Below are 23031 nucleotides of genomic sequence, written 5' to 3'. Positions count from 1 at the left end.
TAGACGGATTGAATGGTTGATGCATAGGTAGATGGATGAATGGATTGATACTGTAGGTAGATGAAATAATAGAATGGATAGAAGGATTAATGGTAAGAGGTGGATGGATGGAATGATTGTTTCGGTAAGTAGATAGATGAATGATTGGATGGGTAGATGATGAATGGATATAAAGGTAGATGATGAATGGATTAATAGGAAGGTAGATGAAATCAGAGAATGATGGATGGAGAAAGGTAGATGGATGGCCAGACAAATTTGTAAATCAATAGACAAACGGAGCAATAGAAGGATAGATGGAGAGTTAGTTAGAGTAATGGAATGATTGATGCACTTGTAGATGGATGGATGAAATGATGGATGAATGGATTGACACTGTAGGTAGATATAATGGATAGAAGGATGCATAGAGATGCATGCACAGAATAGATTGAATCATAGATTGGATAAAACGATGGATGCGAAGATGTGGCTGGATGGAACAGAGTAATGGATGGACGGATAAAAAAAATTGAGGATGGATGGTTAGTCAGACCAACAGATGGATTGGGAGGTGGATGGATAGACAGATGGAATGATCGATGCAAAGACGAATGGATGGATGGAATGATTGTTGCATAGATTGACGAATGGATTGATACTGTAGCTAGATGGAATGATGATGGATAGAGGTGGATGGAAGGAATGGTTGATTGCGTGGGTCGATAGATGAACGAATGGTGGTAGATAAGTAGATGATGGATGGATTAGTAGGGAGGTTCAGTAGATGGAATTATAGACTGAATAGAATGGTAGATGGAGAGGTGGTTGGATATACAGTAGCAGAAGGATGGATGGACGGATAAACTGATGAATTAATAAACAAATGGAACAGTAGATAGTGAGTTAGTCAGACCAATAGATGGACTGACAAATGGTTGGATAGACCGATGGAATGATTGACGAACATGTAGATGTATGTATGTATGGATGGAATGATGGATTAATTGATAGAAAATGTAGGTAGATGGAATGATAGAATGGATAGAAGGATGAATGGATTGAGATGGATGGACAGAATAGATTGAATCATAGATTGGATAGAATGATGGATGAGAAGAGGTGACTGGATAGAACAAAATGATGGATGGACAGATACAAATTTACTTGACAGACAGATGAAACCATAGAAGCATCATCTTTATGCTATCTAAAAGCCAACACAATCTTAATTAGTAACTTGGATTTAGTGGCTAATTCGTTTGAATTTGTGCAATCATTCATACAGTGTGTTTTAGTAAAATCTGCCCTCAATAGCTATTTCCATCCACATATATTTATGCACATTTTGGATATGCACTGAAAAACATGGTTGATGGAAACACCAAGATGCACATAAATTTTGTAATTGTGCATAACTCAGAAGGATAAACGTTTTATTCACAAAAAAAAAAAAAAAAAAAAACGCATAAACTTTGATGGAAACACTTGTTCGGTCAATAAATATCGATACTGATTTTATTGCTTAGCCCTACTTTTACCAAACAAATTCCAGTATGTGCATTAAAAAAAGGTCATGGTATGTTGTTATAAGAGATCATGTGATGATAAAAATGTGTGTGAATGGACAAACCAGCAGGCTGAGCACACTGTAAAACATCTGAAATTTTGCTTTGGTCAATTTGAAATGCCTTGACCATTTCACCATTAGTGTTATTACGTTAATAATTACCTCCAGAATTATCAAGAGCATGTGTGCTCTGCCTTCAATCGCCACCAGGCCTTCATTGCGTGTCAGCATTGTCTTCTGAGGCAAAAGTCTTTTATTAAATAAAGAAAAGATTCACACACTTTGTCCTACCTCAGAAAATTCCGTTTTTAGTTTTTTGGTATTTGGCGCCAGTTAATCAGGATGTGTTGATATTGTTACAAATTACAAATCTTTTTATGCGATATTCCAGTTTTGTGCATACTTTTAATTTGCATCTTTAGATGGATGGTTGACCACTTTTGCATGGAAACTATTGACATATTGGTTTAGTGGTCCAGTTTCGGGGCATGACTCCGCTTTTGTATAAATTAAATCATAAATTTGTCTGAATTAGTCCCTTTTCTAGCAATATGTAAAAAAGTAAGTGTGTTTGCTAGGTGCTGGCATTACGAAAGAGGAAATGAGTGCATGAGCTGTTTTCCATTTTGGTCTGATCTTCATCACTGTGCTGACGCTTACAGAAGCAGCTCTTTTCTCTCTTCTGAGAGCCAGTAAAAAGACTAAAAAAAAGTTCTCTGAAACCTGAGCCCTGAATAAACCATACTACTTCCTCTCTGAGAAACGGAGGGGGAGAAGGAGAGATGAGGGAGAGATGCAAGTTTTCCATTAGAGGCAGACCTTCTTGAATAAACTTGACATACAAAATATGCTGACAAAGAGGAAAAAGAGACATCCAGACAACTGTTTGCTGACCCTGTAGATCTGTCTTGCTAATGTGAAACTTTCATCTGTTCAGAGAAGCTTTGCCCTTTTAATACGTCACAGCGAGTATGAAGTCTACTGAGCTGATTTGAACATCTTTAATCTACTGTTGCACATTTATTAGGACTCTATGTAGAATTCTGAAAGCCTTGTTATTAGTGACCCCAGTGGACGTTTAGTGAACTGCAGCCTTCAACTACTCTAATTATATTTATATTGATTGTGATTCAAAATCCAAATATGCTCACGGTATATCCTTTTTCTTTTTTCTTTTTTTTTTCTTTTTTTTCGGTTACAAGTAAAGCTGGACCTACCTTTAGTGATTTATTAGCTGCTAAGAGTGAAGTTTCGGTCAAAAGGAGAGATCAGTTTGAATATTAATCTCCACTTTTTCAGTCGACATGAAAAGTTGAAATGGTCATTTTTCCCCCCCCCACATGTGATGTATATAAGATAGAAACAGTCCTAAAATGAGAAAATATAGAGGACGTTGCATGATTTTGTATTTTGGGAACTGATTGGATTTGAAGGTGGGCATTGATAACAAATTTTGAGACAATTGACTAATAGACACACACCCTGATAGCCCCATCCTAAAGCAGTGATAGCCCCGCCCTAAAAGCATTCCATGTGACCAGAAGTGAATAAAAGTTTTTTTTTTTTTTCAGGTGGAAGGTATGGTATTTGATAAGTTTATAAGGTAAAATGAAGTTTTACAAAGGCATAAAGTGTGCATATACATTGTTTAAAACAAGCACTTCTATATATAGTACATATGCAAATAAGTAAATTGATTTTATTCTGACTTTAATAACAAAAAAGCACAGAAGAGGTTATTGACCTTGTTTTATTGACCTCATCTGTCTTACAAATTGCAGTCTTGCATAAAAGAAAGGTGCCTCAATATAGGTTTAAATACCAAAGTGAAATTCATTCATTCATTAATTTTCTTGTCGGCTTAGTCCCTTTATAAACCTGGGGTCGCCACAGCGGAGTGAACCGCCAACTTATCCAGCAAGTTTTTACACAGCGGATGCCTTTCCAGCTGCAACCTATCTCTGGGAAACATCCGCTCACACATTCACACACACACACACACTACGGACAATTTAGCTTACCCAATTCACCTGTACCGCATGTCTTTGGACTGTGGGGGAAACCGGAGCACCCGGAGGAAACCCACGCGAATGCAGGGAGAACATGCAAACTCCACACAGAAACACCAACTGAGCCGAGGCTCGAACCAGCGACCCAGCAACGTTCTTGCCGTGAGGCGACAGCACTACCTACTGCGCCACTGCTTCGCCCAAAGTGTAATTCATTAAATCTTTTTTTTTTTTTTTTTTTTTTTTTTCGACATGGGCTAGCAGAAAACTACTTGACAATCACCAAATTCTTGCACCATGGTGTTGAATTTTGTGGAAGCATGTAGTATTTCATATTTTGTTGTGATCATGTGGAAGTAGTTATTAAGTAGGTATTAATCTTGAATCACATCTCCAGAGTCCCCAAAACAACCTTTCATAATCAGTTCACAATAAAAATAACTCATACTGAATTAAATTCTACAAAATGTGTTTTTAAAATGGATTTTAATGTAGACAACTTAGTAATACTAATCTAAAATTTTGAATTATGCTTTTTTTTTTCACCCATTATATTGGTCTCCAGATGAAACAGTGAATGATCAATGAATGAAGCATTTTTACTTCTTAAAATGTTTTTAATACATTTTAAAAAATTCTATATATTTTTTAATAGTTACAGTAATGTTACAATGTTTTTTCATCAATTAACTGTCACCGGCCTGATAACGAGAAGCTTAAATTTGCTTCACTATATTGCAGTGAAATTTTAATCTAATCAAACTATATAATGTTGAAAAGGTCTTAGTCTTATGAATTCATATTTTATAACTTTTTTTTTAGTGTTTTGTTATATAGTAAAAGTGTAAGAGATCAAAATCACTCCCTTTTTTTTTTTTTTGATACTGTCACCTTTTACCCTGTTGGACGATTATACATTTACATTGGTATACTCTAATATTGTATTCTAAACATTAAGTGATCGTCACAAACTATATTACATTTGAAAGCTTAAAAGCTCTAGTTTCCATATCTGGTGACTGATTTTTGATAGATAGTAGAGCAACAGTTTTTTTTTCTTTATTTTCCACAAGGAGTTGTAAACCATTACTTTGCTACAGCAATCCACATGTAAAATCGATTCAGATGTTTTTTAAGGGCTAAAGTCAAGTCACTTAACTTTAAATACTGCGTATGATACTTTAAAATGTGGTAGGATGTTGCAAATATTGTCAAAAATATGAAAAATATGGTTCATATTCCTCAGTACATACATAGAAATAGGGAGTACCAATGTATTGTCACCAGTGGAAACTGAATGTCAACTGGTGGTGATGTTTAGTAATGCGATCAAACCGCAGTTTATTGAAAGCTCAGTTTTACAGATAACAACTTCAAATTTGAAATACAATCTGTTAAGATATTTAGCTTTGATTTTTCTGTCAAATCTGGACTAAAACAATTTTTGTAAAAAACATTTGATATAACATGTAAAAAAATGTAAAAAAAAGTATTCATTGTTAAATATTTTTTTGTTGTTGTCGACATTTTTACTTAGTATAGCAGCATAACCAATACAATATTTCAGCTTAAAAGGGGGTACATTTTTCACTGCAATTAATTTAACTTTTTTTTTATTATTATTAACAAAATTTACACAATTTGGGGAGGTGAAATATACAGCTAATAAACAGTTTTATTTTTTTCATAAACTTAGACATACACTTTTATTTTATTTAACCCTCTTCGCTTTAGCTACAATCGGACAAGGGTCTTCTTTGAATTGAGAATAAGCTTAAATCTGCACCAAAACCTTGAAGATTGGCAATCATTTAGGTTGAACATGACTTTTAGTGTCTATGTTTAAAAAGTAGGATGACATAAAGAGGTTAAATAATTGCTGAATACGTATTATATCATGTCACAATGAAAAAAAAAAGTTAAAGCATTTTTTTTTGGGTTTATTTTTAGATCGTTCTCTGCAGCCCTATGCAAGTCTCGAATGTCTAGATGACAGAAATCCCCCTTCAGTTTAAGTCTATGGTAAGTTTTATCACCCTGCGCTTTTGTCATTCATCTTAAAAGATGTTTCAAATGCTAAAATCTTAGTTTGCTTCCAACTCGCTGATCTTGAACTTACTGGTGCGCAGTAAGCAACTGGAATGCAGCAAATCATTTATTTTTAGCTCGATGTCTCATTAACTGTATGATGAAGTGCTCTGTTATCACCTCAGATCAGTCAGACTTATATCACAGTGTGAGTCCGGCAGATTTAGCCTGTAATAATATATTCTGCACACACATGATCTCAGCGCTGAAGAGCTGAGCTCAGCATCCAGCGGTTTGAGGCAGAGACACACGCCAAACGCCTTTCCAGTAACAACCCACACATGGCACAGACACGCATGCTGTGATTCGCAGAACTCTCAGGAAGCAGAACGCACAAAAACACAATGCAGAAGCTTGTGCTGGAGCGTTTCGTATAGATCAGAGACTAACTGTGACCCAAAAAACTGTTCAGACACGCACTTAAAGCTGTATGAATGTCATCTGCAAACACACTTCCATCCATCAGTACAAGTATTTCCTCGGCAAACACTTGAAATTTACTATTTAATGATTTGATATAAAACATTTCAATATTTTATGTAACTAGAGTACTGACATTTTATCAAGTCATATGAAATGAGCGCTGTTGTCAGAGAGTGAGTCTCCAGGTAACAATCCACAGATTCAAGTTATTCCATTAGAGTCAGTTTCCAGTTAACGACTCACTGATTCAAATGATCCAGTGAAAGCGAGAGTCTAGTGTACTAATCACAGATTCAATGATTCTATCTGTATGTCTATAGTTATTGACTCACTGATTCAAATGATCTGGTCAGTGGGATTCTTCAGTTAAAGATTCACTGATTCTACTGATTTGGATAGAGTAAGTCTCCAGTTAATAATTCACCGGTTCAGGTCACCCAGTCATAGTGGGTCTCTAGTTAACTAATCACAGATTCAGTAATTCTGTCGTTGCGAGTCTCCAGTTATTAACTCACTGCTTCAAATAATCTGCTCAGAACTTCTCCAATCAAGGATTTGTTGATTCCAGTTAACAAATCGCTGATTCAAATCATACAGTCAGAGCGAGTCTCCAGTTAGCAATTCACAGATTCAATGATTCCGTCTTGAGTCTCCAGTTAATGATTCACCAATTCAGACGACCTAGTCAAATTTGGTCTCTAGTTAACAATTCAAAGAGTCTCCAGTTAGCGATTTAGAGATTCAATGACACCATCTTGAGTCTCCAGTTAATGATTTACTGATTTAAATCATTCAATCAGAGTGAGTCTCTAGTTAACAATTCACAGAACCAAGTGACCCAGTCAGAGTGAGTCTCTAGTTAACTATTTACAGTAAGGGTGTATCGATACACCAAAGCATACCTGTCAACATTGGGATGTGAAAATAAGGGATATGCCCACCATAATAAGGGCTTTATTATTATTATTATTATTATCATTATTATTACCCCCCCTTAAAAAAATCCCCAAATTAGTATATGTATGTTCATTTGGAGCTGTTTCATTGTAAATCAACAGTTAAATGGTCAGTAATGTTTTAAAAATTATTATCAACAAAAGAATACTAATCTAACGAATCTCTGATTTATTAAGATTTTTTTATTGCATTAAATAATAGGTGTCACTTTAAAAATGCAGACATCTAACGTCATAATGAAAGCATTCGACTGCTTTCCTAACTTTTTATGCTCATTTCAGACAAAATTAGTTGTGTTTGGGGAAAAAAAAACACCAAGATCAACATCCTTATATGTTATTATTATTAATTATGTGTGTGTGTGTCTGTTTAAACACACACTCAAAAGCCAGACTTTCTCTCCGCTTCAAATCACGTATAGGCTGACAGTCATGCACCATTATATGACTGTTTTGAGGATTGTATAGGATGGGCGACGGCACCTGTAATGAAAAGGAAATGGAATCGCGCTGTTTTTAATATTTATTTATAAGTGTTTTCATTCCTAAACAAAGCAAAAGCACAGAAGACTCACGTTTTTGAGCTAGGGGCGACCCCTGGTGGTTCGGCAGTATGGGTTGGGTATAGGGAGGCTCGGCTGTTCTAAAAAAGACTGAAAATACAGGAGAAATACGGGAAAATACCTTTAAGGGATCATAGCGGGATAGAACAGTAAAATACAGGGGAATCCCGGGAAAAACGGGAGGGTTGACAGGTATGCACCAAAGGCACGGTTCAGTTCACGGTTTTGGAGCCACGGTTCAGTTTCTGTTTGCTGTAGGGTTAGGGTTGATGTCATCTTAACGGCAATGCTAAGGAACAATATATTCACTTAATGACAAGAAAAACTAAACTTTTTTCATTGTTAAATTTGCCATCACATTTTAGTACAGTCATGATACCTGAGTAAACAACAAAAATTAAATAAATACCTCCAATATAGACTATTCAGAAAAAAATGTTCTCTTTAGAGCAGCCATCTTAACCAAGTAAACAAAAATTAAATAAATCTGTAGACTAGTGAAAGATAAACAGGCTTGTCCTTTCTAAGGAAATTTTAAATATCCAATTAGGTTTTAAGTTCTACTTCAAAAACACCATAATGTCCACATTCTCAGGTCAGAGGCTTGATCTCTGTGCAGACACAGACATGATGCTCATTTTTGATTATCTAAGTTTTCATTTAGATAGATAGGTTTCTGTTCAAATTAATGAACAAAATATCGATATAATGTGTTTGTAAAGTGTTTTTACATGACATATTCATTAGTAAAATACATTGCAGTTTTGTCTGAAACTAATGTCACGGTTGTAGCCGTAAAGGTTGTATTTTTGCCTAACGTCAGTGATGAGTCTCCATTATTATTAAGTTAGTGATTCATTCAATGATTCAGTTAATGATTCATTCGATATTTTAAGTCTATTTCTGGCCCCTGGGTCAGTGTGTTTTTACAGCAGTTTATGAGAATGATAATGAGGTCACCACATTATCATCTAATCATTTTTGCGACACCAATTTGGAACCATTTAAAAGAAATATGAACTTAACAAAGGTCTGCAATACTTTTTAAGATGCCGAACATCCTACTGACACAAGAAGAGAGCTTTGCTTTCCCACCTGGAGCATAAGCACATGATTTATGTCAAAGTTATGTCGTTGTCAGCCTTTATTATAGAATCATTTTCTCTCTGGAGTCTGTCGGCTGCTCAATAGTCTGTTTCCTATGAAAAGCTGCTTAAACAGGTCGAGCGGCTCACTTTTCCAGAGCACCAAAACATACAAAAGTATGTACGATCGCTTCCATTTCTGTTTGGGAGGAAAACAAACAAACAAAGCACATTTCTCAGCCTCTTTCAAGTGTAACTCAAGCCCGCTGATTTTTTTTATGCTTTGCATTGCAGAAAATATTTGTCTTTTTTTCTGCCTTGACTCATAAATTTCCCCCCCCCCTCTCTTTTCTGTTCTATTTTTTTTTCTTTTTCTTTTTCTTTTTTTGCTCAGAGCTGAAATGGCTACCAGATGTGTATTCAGTGTGTTGCTGAACTCTACTGTGACGGAGCTCCAGGTCTGAAATGAGAGGTATACAGTATGTTTACACTCCTCGCAAAACTCATTTGTCATAGATGACTCTTATAATTCTGCATCTTAGGAGATTTTTTTGTTTGTTTTCATGAACTAGGTCTTCGGTAGCTTCTAAAAAGCTTGTTTTGGGAATACTTTCAGAAATATTTTCAGGTTTTTTTTTTCCTTGGAAGAAGTGCAGTCAATGACTTTCCCAGTACTTGACTGCTGTTGGTCGCATTATGAATTAAATGCAGTGTGCATTACATTTACATCTATTCATCTAGCAGATGCTTTTATCTGAAGCGCTTTACAAACAAAGGCAATAGAAGCACGTCAAATTAACAGAAGAGTTAGATTCTGTAATATTAGTGCACTCAAAAAATGAGTTTGCTGTTTGTTCAAACTCTTATATAAAATCTGAAGCTGAATCAACACAATCCCTGAGTTTATTTGAGGGAACAATTTAATAGTTTTTTGTTCAATCTACTTAAATTTGTAAAAAAAAAACATACAAACTAGTAAGTTAACTTAGGGAACAAAAACTGATCAGGACATCCCTAATTACAACCTGTAATTTTAGTAAAAATAAAATGAAGAAATAATCAGCTGAATAAAAAAAAGTGTAAAATATTTAACACTGAAAAGTTCACTGGTACTACTACTGTTGCTGATAACGCTAAATGTAGAAATCGTACATTATACTTTGTGCAACCCATATTTATTTTTAGTCTTATTTTCAACAAATGATTCAGTTTATCATAAAACGTCATGTTTCATTACTAGATGTTTCATTTGTAAAGAATTATTCAGTGGCATATTTTTGATGGCTGTTTGCCGCCACCTGTGGTTAAAAATAATGTAATTGCTGCCTACAACTTAAATTTTTGAGCGTCATTAATTGCATATGACTGTGATTTTATTCTGTAGCATAAACATCGGTGGTTAAATCTAAATTTTAAACTGTTATGCCAGTACTGCTGTGTTATTTGACTGTTTGTAACTTCATAATTAACTCAAAAGACTGATTTAGATTTTTAAGTTTGTCAAACACAGATTTGAATGCAGCGATTCAAAGGATTAATAAACATATGCAAATCACCATCATTTATAATTGATTTTGTTTGAGTGTTAAGATCCTGATCTTTAATGATTAATTGTGCAGCTTATACTGAATGCAATAATGCAGGCTAAACGATTAGTGACAGAAAACATCTTTAATAACATAAGAAAGCCACTATATCGAATAACCTACCACAACTTCTTCCATCATCATTATATTTTACAGGAAAGCCTAAATGCTTTCATACATGTGATTTGATTTACGGGAGAGGCGTAAATCTGTCTCTCTCTCTGCGATCATTACAAAAATGTAGGGTTAATCTACAGGTAAAAAAAAAAAGTGGTCCCGCTTTATATTAAGTGTCCCTAACTGCTATGTACTTACATCAGAAAATAAATACAATGTACTTACTGTGTTTATAATGTATTTCAGAACACTTGTGGTGCTTTTGAGTTGGGATAGAGGTTGGGTTATTTACAGGTTTGTAGGCATGGGTAGGTTTAAGGGTGGGTTAAGGTGTAAGGGATGGTCAACAGTTTATTTACAAATGTAATTACAAAAGTTAACAACAGATGTAATTACATACAGGTATTTAATCAAGCATAAGTACACAGTAAATACATGTATTTACACAATAAGTACTTTGTAACAAACTATTAATTCCTATGTAAGTACATATTAGTTAAGGCCACTTAATATAAAGTGGGACCAAATGTTTTAATCTGAGGGTCACGTCTGTTCCGAACCACAGATGAACCGTGATTCATGATTACAGGCCTAATTACTATAGTTGCACAATCAAACACAGTAGATGGTTTCGAACTTATATTTATGTTAACATTTATTGCACAGACCACATCGTTCTGACACTTGACTAATACTTAGTACTAAGCCATACTTACATGCTATTTCAAATCAAATATTCAAATTAGCATGGTAAACAATATAGGGAGCGCATCTCAGGATGTCATTGTTCAAAAATGAAACAATTTGAATATAATTGAACTTCAGCTCAATAAAGCAGGCTTGGCGCAATAGCGCTATTTACTTCTGTTTTGTTGTTAAACTAAATAAAAATCTACATTATCGATGCTATAAAAGGCTTTATAAAACTGAAAAAAGTCACATTAGTCTGTCACCGGGAGATTTCAGTGGCTGAACAACACTTCTGAGCATATAACCCATTCATAACATCTCAATCTACATCAGCTTTGCGTTAACATTACCTGTCTAAAAGAAATACTTCAGCCATGGTGTCGTCCTTCCTCCAGCGTGCAAAAGTAACTCCAATATTGATTCAGGATTTTAACAAGTTTTGATTCAGCATTTGTTTTTACTGCTGTCACTTGTGTCCACATGAACATCGGCAGATCTATGTAAACGGAGGTGCGCAGTTGTACAAATCTGCATTTGCTGACATACAGTTTGGGCTAATTATTAGAATTATGGGATTTGTCGGCCTGAAACTTTTTAATTGGATGAACATTTTTTTAGTCTTATGCCTTATCTAGAATATAAAAAAAACATATGAATATTTTTAGATCATTTACTATAATCATTACTACTGGAATGTGAAGAGACTTTCAAGCAGCACAACAAAAAAAAAAATTCTGAAGACAGTCACCTACTGCACCTTTAATTTGTTTGTTTAAATTCAACCCAAGTAAATTGTTTGCAACCAATTACCTTAAAAAAAAGAGTAAATCCAATGATTTGTTATTTTTCAGTTTTTACATTGCCTAAAATGCCACTCCAGCATGTGATTTTAAAGTTGTGTTCATGTAGAAACAGAGCTGTGTGTAAATGAATGTGTAAGAGAAGCTCTAGCATGTGTGCAGCGTAGAAGTGTGTGTCTGGATGCTTAAACATCTCTGCTTTTAATTACTGATCACACAATCTTGTATTGCTTCTTGCCCACAAAATCGTGGCTGCTTTTTTCAGTCCTCTCTGCCTCTCTCTTAACTTAAAAAAAAAAAAAGTGTCTAAAATGTAGCAGAAATAGGCAGCGCATGATGCTTTAACTGCAGGGCCCCTCACACAGACTGCGCAGTGTTTGCGAATGAAAGGGCCTGTTGTGCCAGCGAGTCCTCTGGGCCCTGTAGAGCTTGATGAGCAGATGACCAGAGCTCCTGAAAACCTGCCCATGATCCTCTGCTCTGAGCTCATAGGGGGAGATCATTTAGTGGACAAATGAGCAAAATTCAGGGATAGTAGAAGTGTTCTGAAGAGACTATGATGTAGCAGATTGCCCTTATAAGCGCTGAAAAAAAAGTGTTGCATGCAGAACTGTTGCAAACTATTTATTTGTGTTGAATTTAAACAAACAAACTAAGTTTAATAATGTTTAACTTAATTTGTTTTTTTTTTAATTCAGCCCAAATAAATTGTTTACAACCACTTAACATAAAAAAAAAAAGTAAATCCAAGGAATCATCTTTGAATGATTTTTTTTCGGTGTGAGGTTCAGGAGAATGGATATATATATATATATATATATATATATATATATATATATATATATATATATATATATATATATATATATATATATATATATATATACATAAATATATATATATATATATATATATATATATATATATATATATATATATATATATATATATATACATAAATATATATATATATATATATATATATATATATATATATATATATATGTGTGTGTATATATATATGTGTGTGTATATATATATATATGTGTATATATGTGTATATATATATATATATGTGTATATGTATATATATATATATATATATATATATATATATATATATATATATATATATATATATATATATATATATATGTGTGTATATATGTATATATGTATGTATATATATATATATGTATATATGTATATATATATATATATATATATGTGTATATATATATATATAGGCTAATAATTTTGACCTTTAAAATGTTCTTAAAAAATTAAAAACTGTTTTAATTCTAGCCAAAAATAAAACAAATAAGTCTTTCTCCAGAAGAAAAAATATTATCAGACATGCTGTGAAAATTTCCTTGCTCTGTTAAACATCATTTGGGAAATATTTATAAAAAGAAGAAAAATCAAATAATTCTGACTTCAACTATATGTAAATTTGAATATTATTAAGATGGTTACATTTGCTCTTCATTTTCCCAATACCTCTATTTAGCACTACTAAACTTACTAGTTGGCTATAACAATAAATATTATCTAAAAACTCAAACAATAGCAAAATATTTCTTAACTATATTGTGTTTAAAGGGATAGTTCACCCAAAAATTATAAAATTACTTTCATGTTGCTCCAAATCCCAAAGCCCTTCATTAAAAGTCAAACACAACATATCCAAATGTTCAGATCTAGTGAAGGAAGAGCCATGTAATATGTTAACTCTCTAGATTCATGAGCTACAGGTTTGCTTTTATTTCAAATACGGTAACTGAACAACCACACATCAACAACAGAAACTCCAAACAATCAGGACAAAAGAAATGGACTTAATGTGTGTTATTGATAATGCTCCATATTTTTTTATAGCCGAGCTCCAGTCAAAAGATGTCTCTGAAGTCAAGAGCAGAGAAAAATCTGTTGTTTATACTTCTGTAAATCATATACTGCGACTGGTAATGTGAATTCGTGCAAAAAAACATGAAAAGTAGTTTTTTTGTCGTATGTAAAGAAAGGCAGTACGAACAAACACAACATGCATAGATATTTAACCAATCACTGACCTCTGCATCATGCAGTTTATCGTTCATTAAAAAAAAACAATAACATCCACAGAGAAACGTGAAGACGTTGAGGGATATTTCAATGATAAAAATCAAACGTACCTGATGTTTATACAAACAACAACAACAACAACAAAGAATGTAATCAAATTTGAAAACCAGTTCATTTGACACACACAAATAAAGCAGGATATAAGTTGTATAAGCACAGCTTACAGATGAAGGTACAAATATTATTACAAAATATCTTAGCATGTAGAAAAATAGAAGGTACCATAAGAAGGAAATGGCAGTTACTGTACACTACAATGTCAAATTTTGTGGAGAAGAAAATATATATAAATGCTTTAGGCACATTTAATTTGCAGCTCTTCATCAAAATGTAGGCATTCATACACGTTTTAGTCAACTATTACTGCATTTCTTTCTTTTATTTATTTTTTTATTATTTTGGTTTGATGCTAAAATATTTGCAAGTGCTCTGGGGTGTTTCAGATCGAAACCAAAAATACTTAATACACTGCAAAAAAAATAAAAAATAAATCCATAAATTAGCAGTTTTCTGTATTTTTTATTAATTTTATTTCTTTTGTCCCATTTATTTATTGCATTATGGGATCTTGATCTTTCTTCCAGCATTTTTATCCTTAAAGTTTGAAAAAAAAAAGTGACTTTTATTAACATTTTTAATAGTTTAAAGTGATTTATTGTATGGGTTGGTGTATATTACGCGACAAACCCTTGTAATAAACTCCCAGTACGTTTTCTGTTATTTTACAGACTTATTTCTCTACATATTATATCTTTGTTGTTTTAAACTACTAACATGACAATAAAAGTCACTTTGTTCAACTGTAGGGTTGAATTTTTAGCATCAAAAGTCATCAGAGATCCAGATCTCATAATGCAATTCACAACTCTAAATAAATGGAAAACAATATATACGAAAACATTTATTGTATTTATTTTTTTACAGTGTAGTTATGAACTGTCATTGTATACATAAAATCTAAGGAATTAATGCTGCCGTCTTTCAGGCCTTATGATTGTATCTGTGGCAGGTTAAGTATTGCTTCTTTGGTAAATAATGTTTGTAAGGCCTACAGCTACAGATGAGACGGCCAGTTTTAGTGTCTGCATCAAAATGAAATGAACAAATGTAAAGTTATACACATAGAAAGCATTTTACATGCAATTAAAGCAAATCTTTTGTGACAGATGTGTTCTGTTCCATCGTCATTCAGCGTAAATGATATATTAATGTAAAAATGAAATGACATATTACTTATTCTTACCTGTACTTGTTATAAAGCAGTATATAAATATATAAGCACTCATACGAAATTTTATACGTTTAAATTACTAAAAACATTTATTTTTTCTGACAAATGTGTAACATCTAGTGGTTTAAATGATAGTGGCAAAGTATAAAGATGCAAATGACAGTTAATTCATGTACTGAGGCTGCACTGGATTCTTTAATATGGTTTTTCCCCAAGGATATTAACTATTGTTACACTGTATGGAAATTCAGCGAGTGTATTCTGTAAAACATGGTCAAAAATGTATGACAATTTTCAGCTTTGTCCCACATATATTTACACTACCTGACAAAAGTCTTGTTGCCTATCCAAGTTTTAAGAACAACACATAATAACTTGACTTCTAGTCGATCATTTGGTATCAGAAGTGGCTTATATGAAAGACAAAGGCCCCTAGATTACGCTTATTTTAGGAAAATAAAATATGATCATGCCTTGATTTTAATTATTTAATTAGGACAGTAAGGTCTGACTTTGCTTAGACAAAAGTCATTTAACAGAAATAATTAACAGTATAGAATATAAAGTCATGGTGCAGTGGAAAAAGAATGAATATTGTGTATGACTCACATGAGCTTGGAGGACTCTATCCATACATCTCTGCAAGAACTCAAATCATGTATTAATAAAGTCATCTAGAATGGCAAAGAAAGCATTCTTGCAGGACTCCCAGCATTCATCAAGATCCTTTGGATTCATCTTCAAAGCCTCCATCTTACCCCAGACATGCTCAATAATGTTTATTCTGGTGACTGGGCATGCCAATCCTGGAGCACCTTGACTTTCTTTGCTTTGAACTTTGATTTGGAGGCTGAAGTATGTGAAGGAGCGCTATCCTGCTGAAGAATTTGCTTTCTCCTGTGGTTTGTAATGTAATGGGCAGCACAAATGTCCTGATCCCTCAGGCTGTTGATGTTGCCATCCACTGTGCAGATCTCTCGCACGCCCCCATACTGAATATAACCCCAAACCATGATTTTTCCTTTAACCAAACTTTACTGATTTCTGTGAGAATCTTGGGTCCATGCGAGTTCCAATAGATCTTCTGCAGTATTTGTGAGGATTGGGATGCAGTTCAATAGATGATTCATCTGAAAAAACCTTCTGCCACTTTTCCAAATGATTAACTAGAAGTCAAGTTATTATTTGTTGCTCTTGCAACTGGAATCAACGACAAGACTTTTGTCAGGTAGTGCCAACTATGGCAGTTATGTAAAACAAATATTTCCTAAAATGCTCCTTTCTAATGCCAAAGTTACTATGCACCTTTGGTCATGTATAGATAAGCATGTGAGATATGCAAGAAAGCTCAATGATTGAGATATAAGGTAGTTACTGAAGAATTATTTATTTAAGTGCTGATTTTACATTTTTGGAACTAATAATAGCTTATAGACAGCCTGAATGCCAGCAGAAATTGACTTGGGGCCTGTATCCACCAAAGCATTTTTATCCCAGAGAATGTTTTGTTTTTAATAATTTCCAATGGAAGTGCTGCGAATTCGGAAGTCAATAAAAAGTGAAGCCAAAATGTTACAAGTAGTTTGGGGCCTGTGCTGTTTATCACAAAAAAGGGGGCACGATATTGAAAAACTACACTGAAAAAAGTGTTGCATGCAGAACTGTTGCAAACAATTTATTTGTGTTGAATTTAAACAAACAAATTCAGTTTAATAATGTTCAACTTAATTTGTTTGTTTAAATTCAACACAAATAAATTGTTTACAACCACTTAACGTAAAAAAATTGAGTAAATCCAAGGAATCATCTCTGAATATTTTTTTTTTCAGTGTACCAGCTCTACTAAACTGTTTTTATAGCATCAAAACATTAGAAAAACAAACTTCGGATCTAGAGGGTAAGGGTTGTTGGTCAATCCAGCCTCTCTTCAATCCCCAGGGCTCTGCACTAAATTCGGTAACACTTTATTTTGATGGTCCATTTGAGTATTACTAGACTGTCTGCTTAATATCTGTTGATACTGCTGCTAAACAGACATTTAACTGACTATATGAAACTTTGCAAGTACATGTCAACTTACACTAAGCCATAACCCCAACCTAACAGTCTACTTATAATCTATTGAGAATTAGTTGGCATGTAAATGTAATGTGACTTAAATTCAACAAACGGACCATCAAAATAAAGTGTGACCAAATCTTCACCCCCCAAAAAACATTACGAGTGGCTAAGATTAAGATTGTTTTGGAAGTGTTATTGCAGAGCAACACAAACAGCACACAGAAGTATAAATGCATTGCTACGTGCAAGGCATGCGCCGTGGGTCATAACAATCGATAATAATTATCAGATGTTTTTGGTGACCGACAAATTCAGTGCATCCCTAAAAATGCAGCATCACAGAAGTGCATATTCATCTGGCTTTGGTGGACTTCCTTCAACCAAATCTATTTGATACTTCATTAGGACTAAAACGAATGTGTTACCGAGTGCTTTATAGAAACAATTAAATCAAGCTTTACTGTTTCAATTCAGCAGCAAATATATGTATGTCCCTGTGGATTAGCAAGAGTCAATTTAAGCTTAAAAAGCATGATGCTAGGTGCAGCATTGATGAACATAAGTGTCATTGAAACAAAGCAAACTATTTCCTTCATGACATCTATTAAAAGATATTGAATATACATGTGAATATGGCCTGAGATTTAATATCTGCATCATTCCTCCTGTACCTTTAAAGTACCTTTGATTCATACTTTACACCTCTGAATACCGTGCTAAATACAAACTTTTCAGACAAACAAACCTGCTGATCAAACAATGCATAAAGAAGCGTTGGGAAATTTGGTGGAGTAATGCATACGTGAAACTGAGAGCGTACAAAAATGAGCTTATTAAATGCATTTACTCTTCCTTTTTTTAAGCCTTGACGTTTTTTCCGATTCCAGGACTTCAAAGAGTTAGCAAGAACCGCGATCCTTCAAAATATTAAATCCTAAAAGCAGCTCATCCGTATAAAAGAAACCAAAAATCCATCCAATTCCTATATAGTTTGAAACAAAAGAATAGAGAAAGTGTACGTTTGTAATCGTTCTCAAAAATGAGCGCACCAAACATGGATCTATTTGACAGTCTGAGGTGGCATAATGGCCGTCTTTGGAGTGGTTTTGCCTTCCGTCTCCGGCGTTCCCTCCTTTCCTTTCTTCCTCGGTGGTTTTTTGATGGGTGTTTTCCTGGGTGTGGCATCTCCTTCAACTCTGGTCCCATTGAGCCCTTGTTTTTCTGGGCTTTTGGCTTCAGGAGTAGAGTCTGAAATAGGAGCCACCATCTTCTGGAGGTTGCTGGAAGTGGGAAGAAGGGGCTTGTTGGTCCCGGTTGCGGAGCGTTTGGTTTTTTGAGGTGGCGTGGGTTTCTCTCGGTTGGCTTGAGGTGTTGAGATGCCGTTGGGTTTGATGCCCACTGTGAGACCCTCATTTCGGTTAAGGCTTTGGGTTTTTTCTTTTAGCTGAGCCGCGAGTAGCGTGGCGGCCTCAGAGTTCATGTGAGGGTGCATGATTTTCGGGCTCTTGGGTGGATCTTTATTGGCGTCATTAGTTTTCTTATCTGAATGGAAGTTTCCGATCTTCTTCAGGGCGTTCTGGAATGTTCCGTTGAGATGCTCAATGGTGTCCGAAGCTTTGTGAGAGATGCTTTTGCTAGGGGATTCGTCTGCTTTTTTATTATCCTGATGCTTTTCCCGGTTCTTGCTGGATCTCTCCTTCGATCTCTGCTTCTCGTCACCCTTTCCAGAACCTTCAGAGCTGTTCTTCTTTTCTTTTTGTGGTGAAGGAGTCTCTGGTGGGTTGTTTCCAGATGTTCCGTGGATCCAGGACACCTTTGGTTTGGTGGAAGGGTCTGGAGGACGAGGTTTGGTCTTTTCTTTGGTCTTCTCTGGCGAGGCGCTGTCGTCGTCCTCTTTGGAGTGTTTGGAAAGGCGGGCGACATGGGCGTAAACGGCTGCGATGGTGGACTCAGAACCGCTGGTGGAGCACTCACTGTCGGAAGACTTGAGCAGAGGCTGCTCCGTCCCATCGCTTACAAATGTTTTTGTGGGTTCTCTTGTCTCTTTGAGGGATGTGTACTCGCCTGCGTCGTCCTCATTAGGTGTCGATGATGTTTCTGGAATGGCACTAGAACTGCGCTTTTCACAACTTTCGTTTGTAGTCTCTGCAAGAAAAATGGGAGTAAATGAATGACTTTAATGAAGACATCTGAAAATAAACTGGACATAATATCAGGCAATTTTTTAATATCTTTTTGACATTCATCATTGTTTGATTAGTCTGAAAATTATAACCGTATATAATTTTAGTGTGTAAGATTGGTACATTACTTGGGTTGGGTATCGTTTGGGGTGATTTCAATACCGGTGCAACATTGATACTTTTAAAACGGTGCCTGAACCAATACTTTTGAGCCACAATTATTTGACAAAAATATTTTAATCAAAATAAATTTATTATTAAATTGTTCATTTATAATAAGTTTAAATTAAACATCAATTCATATTTTATATATTTTAATTGCATTTATATATTTCTTTTGATCATGTGTTTGTTAGCATGAATGCAAGATTTACATTATACAATTAACATTACCTTTCTACTAACCTGTGGAAGGCTGTCAGGAAGGTTGTTTTTCAAGGGTTGGGGCTTGTGATCATGTTTACATGGATGTTAGTAATCTATTATTGCCTTATTAAACGATTTGCCTTAATCTGAACAAGACAATAAATGAGTTACTTTTTTGAAGTTTTCATTTCATGATTTCATGTTAAATGTTATAGAAAATAGATTGATTAACGTCATTGCGTCACCAACCTATTTCCTTCGCAGTTTCAGGTAATTTTAATTTAACATTTGTTGACTTTCACTTCAGTTTGGCAGTTTCACTTTTATTCAGCAACAAACTGAGGTATTGAATGAGAATATGAAGTAAGGACTGGTGGAGGAGTGTTGTTTCAATCGAATGTGATACCGCACGCCAAATAAAAAGAAAAAACCTCCGCAGTTCATGACTTTGGTGTCTGTGGTCCTTTAAGGTAATCAAAAATCGCTGTTTACATGGTAGACTCTTAATCAGAGTATTGTCTTAATCTTATTAAAATCTGAGTATTGGTGTCCATGTAAACTTAGTCACGGCTATCCTCTGCCTTTAGATTGATTCTATGAGCCCTCAAATGTTTTATAAGTTTGATGTGTTCCCCCTCTTATACTGTTGACAGTGCATGTCAAAGCGCAAGGCATCTCGAGGCAAAAGACTAGGGGAGGTTACAGGAAAAATGCTGCTCTGAAAGTTCCAATGAGCCAAGTGGCCTCCATCATCCGTAAGTGGAAGATGTTTGGAACCACCAGGACTCTTCCTAGAGCTGACTGGCCATCTAAGCTGAGTGATCGAGGGTGAAGGGCCTTAGTCAGGGAGGGGATCAATAACCTGATGGTCACTCTGTCTGAGCTTCAGCGTTCTTCTGTGTAGAGAAGAGAACCTTACAGAAGGACACCCATCTCTGCAGCAATCCACCAATCAGGCCTGTAGGTACAGTGGCCAGTCGGAAGACACTACCCACTTGGAATTTCCCAAAAGGCATATAAAGTACTCTCAGACCATAAGAAACTAAACTCTCTGGTCTGATGAGACTAAAAAGGAACACTTTGGAGTAAATGCCAGGTGTTACGATTGGAGAATACAAGGCACCGATCATCACCAGGCTAATACCATCCCTACAGTGAAACATGGTGGTGGCAGCAATCCAAAATGGATTAAATTGATTTATTCCCTCAAAATTCTACACACAATACCCCATAATGACAATGTGAAAAGAGTTTTGAAACTGTTGCAAATTTATTAAAAATAAAAAAAACTGAAAAATCACATGTCCATAAGTATTGATGGCCTTTGCCATGAAGCTCCAAATTGAGCTCAGGGACATTTTGTTTCCACAGATAAAATTGAACTCTTTGGAGTGAATGCCAGGCATTACGTTTGCAGAAAACCAGGTTAATACCATCCCTACAGTGAAGCATGGTGGTGGCAGCATCATGCTGTGGGGATGTTTTTCAGCAGCAGGAACTGGAAGACTAGTCAGGATAGAGGGAAAGATGAATGCAGCGATGTACAGAGACATCCTGAATGAAAACCTGCTTCAGAGTGCCCTTGACCTCAGACTTGGGCGACAGTTCATCCTCCAGCAGGACAATGTCTCAAAGCAGTGGCTTCACAACTTGTTGAATGTCCTTGCGTGGCCCAGCAAGAGCCCAGACCTAAATCTTATTAAACATCTCTGGAGACATCTGAAAATGGCTGTACACTGTCGCTATATATATATATATATATATATATATATATATATACACACACTTTTTTATTGTCTACAGAGCAAGCTATAGTTAGAGAATGACTTGCCTAATTACCCTAACTTGCCTATTTAACCTACTTACGACTTTAAATGTAACTTTAAGCTAATTACTAGTGTCTTAAAAATATCTAGTCAAATATTAAATACTGTCATCATTGCAAAGATAAAAGAAACCAGTTATTAGAAAGGAGTTATTAAAACTATTATGTTTAGAAAAATCTTTGTTTAACAGAAATTGGGTAAAATAAATCTGCATTTAACTGTACATTTGTACTCTACAGAAGTACTTCTAGTAACAACAAAAGAATATTATATGCTTACAACCACCAAAATTCACCATATCATCAAACAGTGCCTCAGTATTTTCCTTAAAGTGCTTTTATATCAGTATTTCAGCATCTCCCACGCCACAATTTGTGCAGAAACTCCTGAGTCACATCCTGAAAGCGCTGCATCAGCTGACTCGGCCATTTATAGCATTTAGAGTGTTTATTATCTCAATGCACGTGATAGACGCACCCACAGGGCAAATGTTTACTGCCGAATTGGGTCAATTGTCAAGAGATTTCTAAACTCCCTTAATCTCTTTTCCATGTTGTGCAAACAGATGCCTTATATCCTCACCTTCATGGGGTACGCAGTAAACCGGCCCGTCTTCGCTGTTCTCGAAGGAAGAGAAAGATTCCTGGGATGACCATGACGGAGAAGGCTGGTCCACCACAGATGGAGGCTCGATGATACTGTTGAAGGTGTTTTCAGGATCGTGGTGGGTGACTAAGGGTTTGGACAAGGGGGAAACAAAACAGAGAGGTCAGGTCAAATCAGTGGAGGACATTTCTTTGGGTTTCTCTTTGCACAAAGTGCTCATTGACGACGTGTGATGATGTTTGGGCTCTACTGGAGTCCACTTTAGTGGCTGACTGGGGCAAATAGTGGAGCATGGAGAATCTGTATGAAAGCCAGCATTGACTGAGTGAAACATCAGACTTCAAAAGCTTGCTGGTATGGAATGATCTGCATGCCTCTGAAGACTTGGGAATTAGTTCTGGTGTGTACAGGTCAGGGTTAACACTGCTGTTTAAAGTTGGTTTGGTGCTTTTTAAATAACATAGATGTGATCTGGTAAAATGAATGCACAGTCCCACCCAAATTTTATACCAACATAGACAGTTAATAAAATAATTTTTAGTTAAATAAAATCAGTACAAAATATCATTACAAAACAGTTTTATGTAGGATATATTAACAACATATGTATAATATAAAGGTATATACAAATTAAAGATTGAATGTATTTTTCTTGTATAACACTGAAGCACATTTATACAGTTTGTTATATAATTCATACAGAATCATTTATTTATTTATTTATACAGGGACAATGTACAACATGACACGTTGTGCCAGAGTTAGCTA

General features: G+C 35.1%; 1 protein-coding gene across 1 annotated transcript in view; it reads right to left on the bottom strand.

Annotated features, from left to right (window-relative positions):
• Window positions 1-13606: 13606 nt before the first annotated feature.
• The window catches only part of scarf2 (scavenger receptor class F, member 2), a 74366-nt gene continuing 64941 nt past the window's right edge, over window positions 13607-23031 (bottom strand). Inside the window, exons 10-11 of the mRNA XM_073951983.1 lie at window positions 22240-22389; window positions 13607-19427 (exon numbers count right to left, since the gene is read on the bottom strand). Of these exons, the coding sequence (XP_073808084.1) occupies window positions 18343-19427; window positions 22240-22389 (1235 nt within the window). The 3' untranslated portion in view covers window positions 13607-18342. The remainder of the gene's footprint in view (window positions 19428-22239; window positions 22390-23031) is intronic.

The sequence above is a fragment of the Danio rerio genome, chromosome 5 (assembly GCF_049306965.1).
Source record: "Danio rerio strain Tuebingen ecotype United States chromosome 5, GRCz12tu, whole genome shotgun sequence".
NCBI lineage: Eukaryota > Metazoa > Chordata > Actinopteri > Cypriniformes > Danionidae > Danio > Danio rerio.
This window is presented reverse-complemented; position numbering and strand designations above follow the sequence as displayed.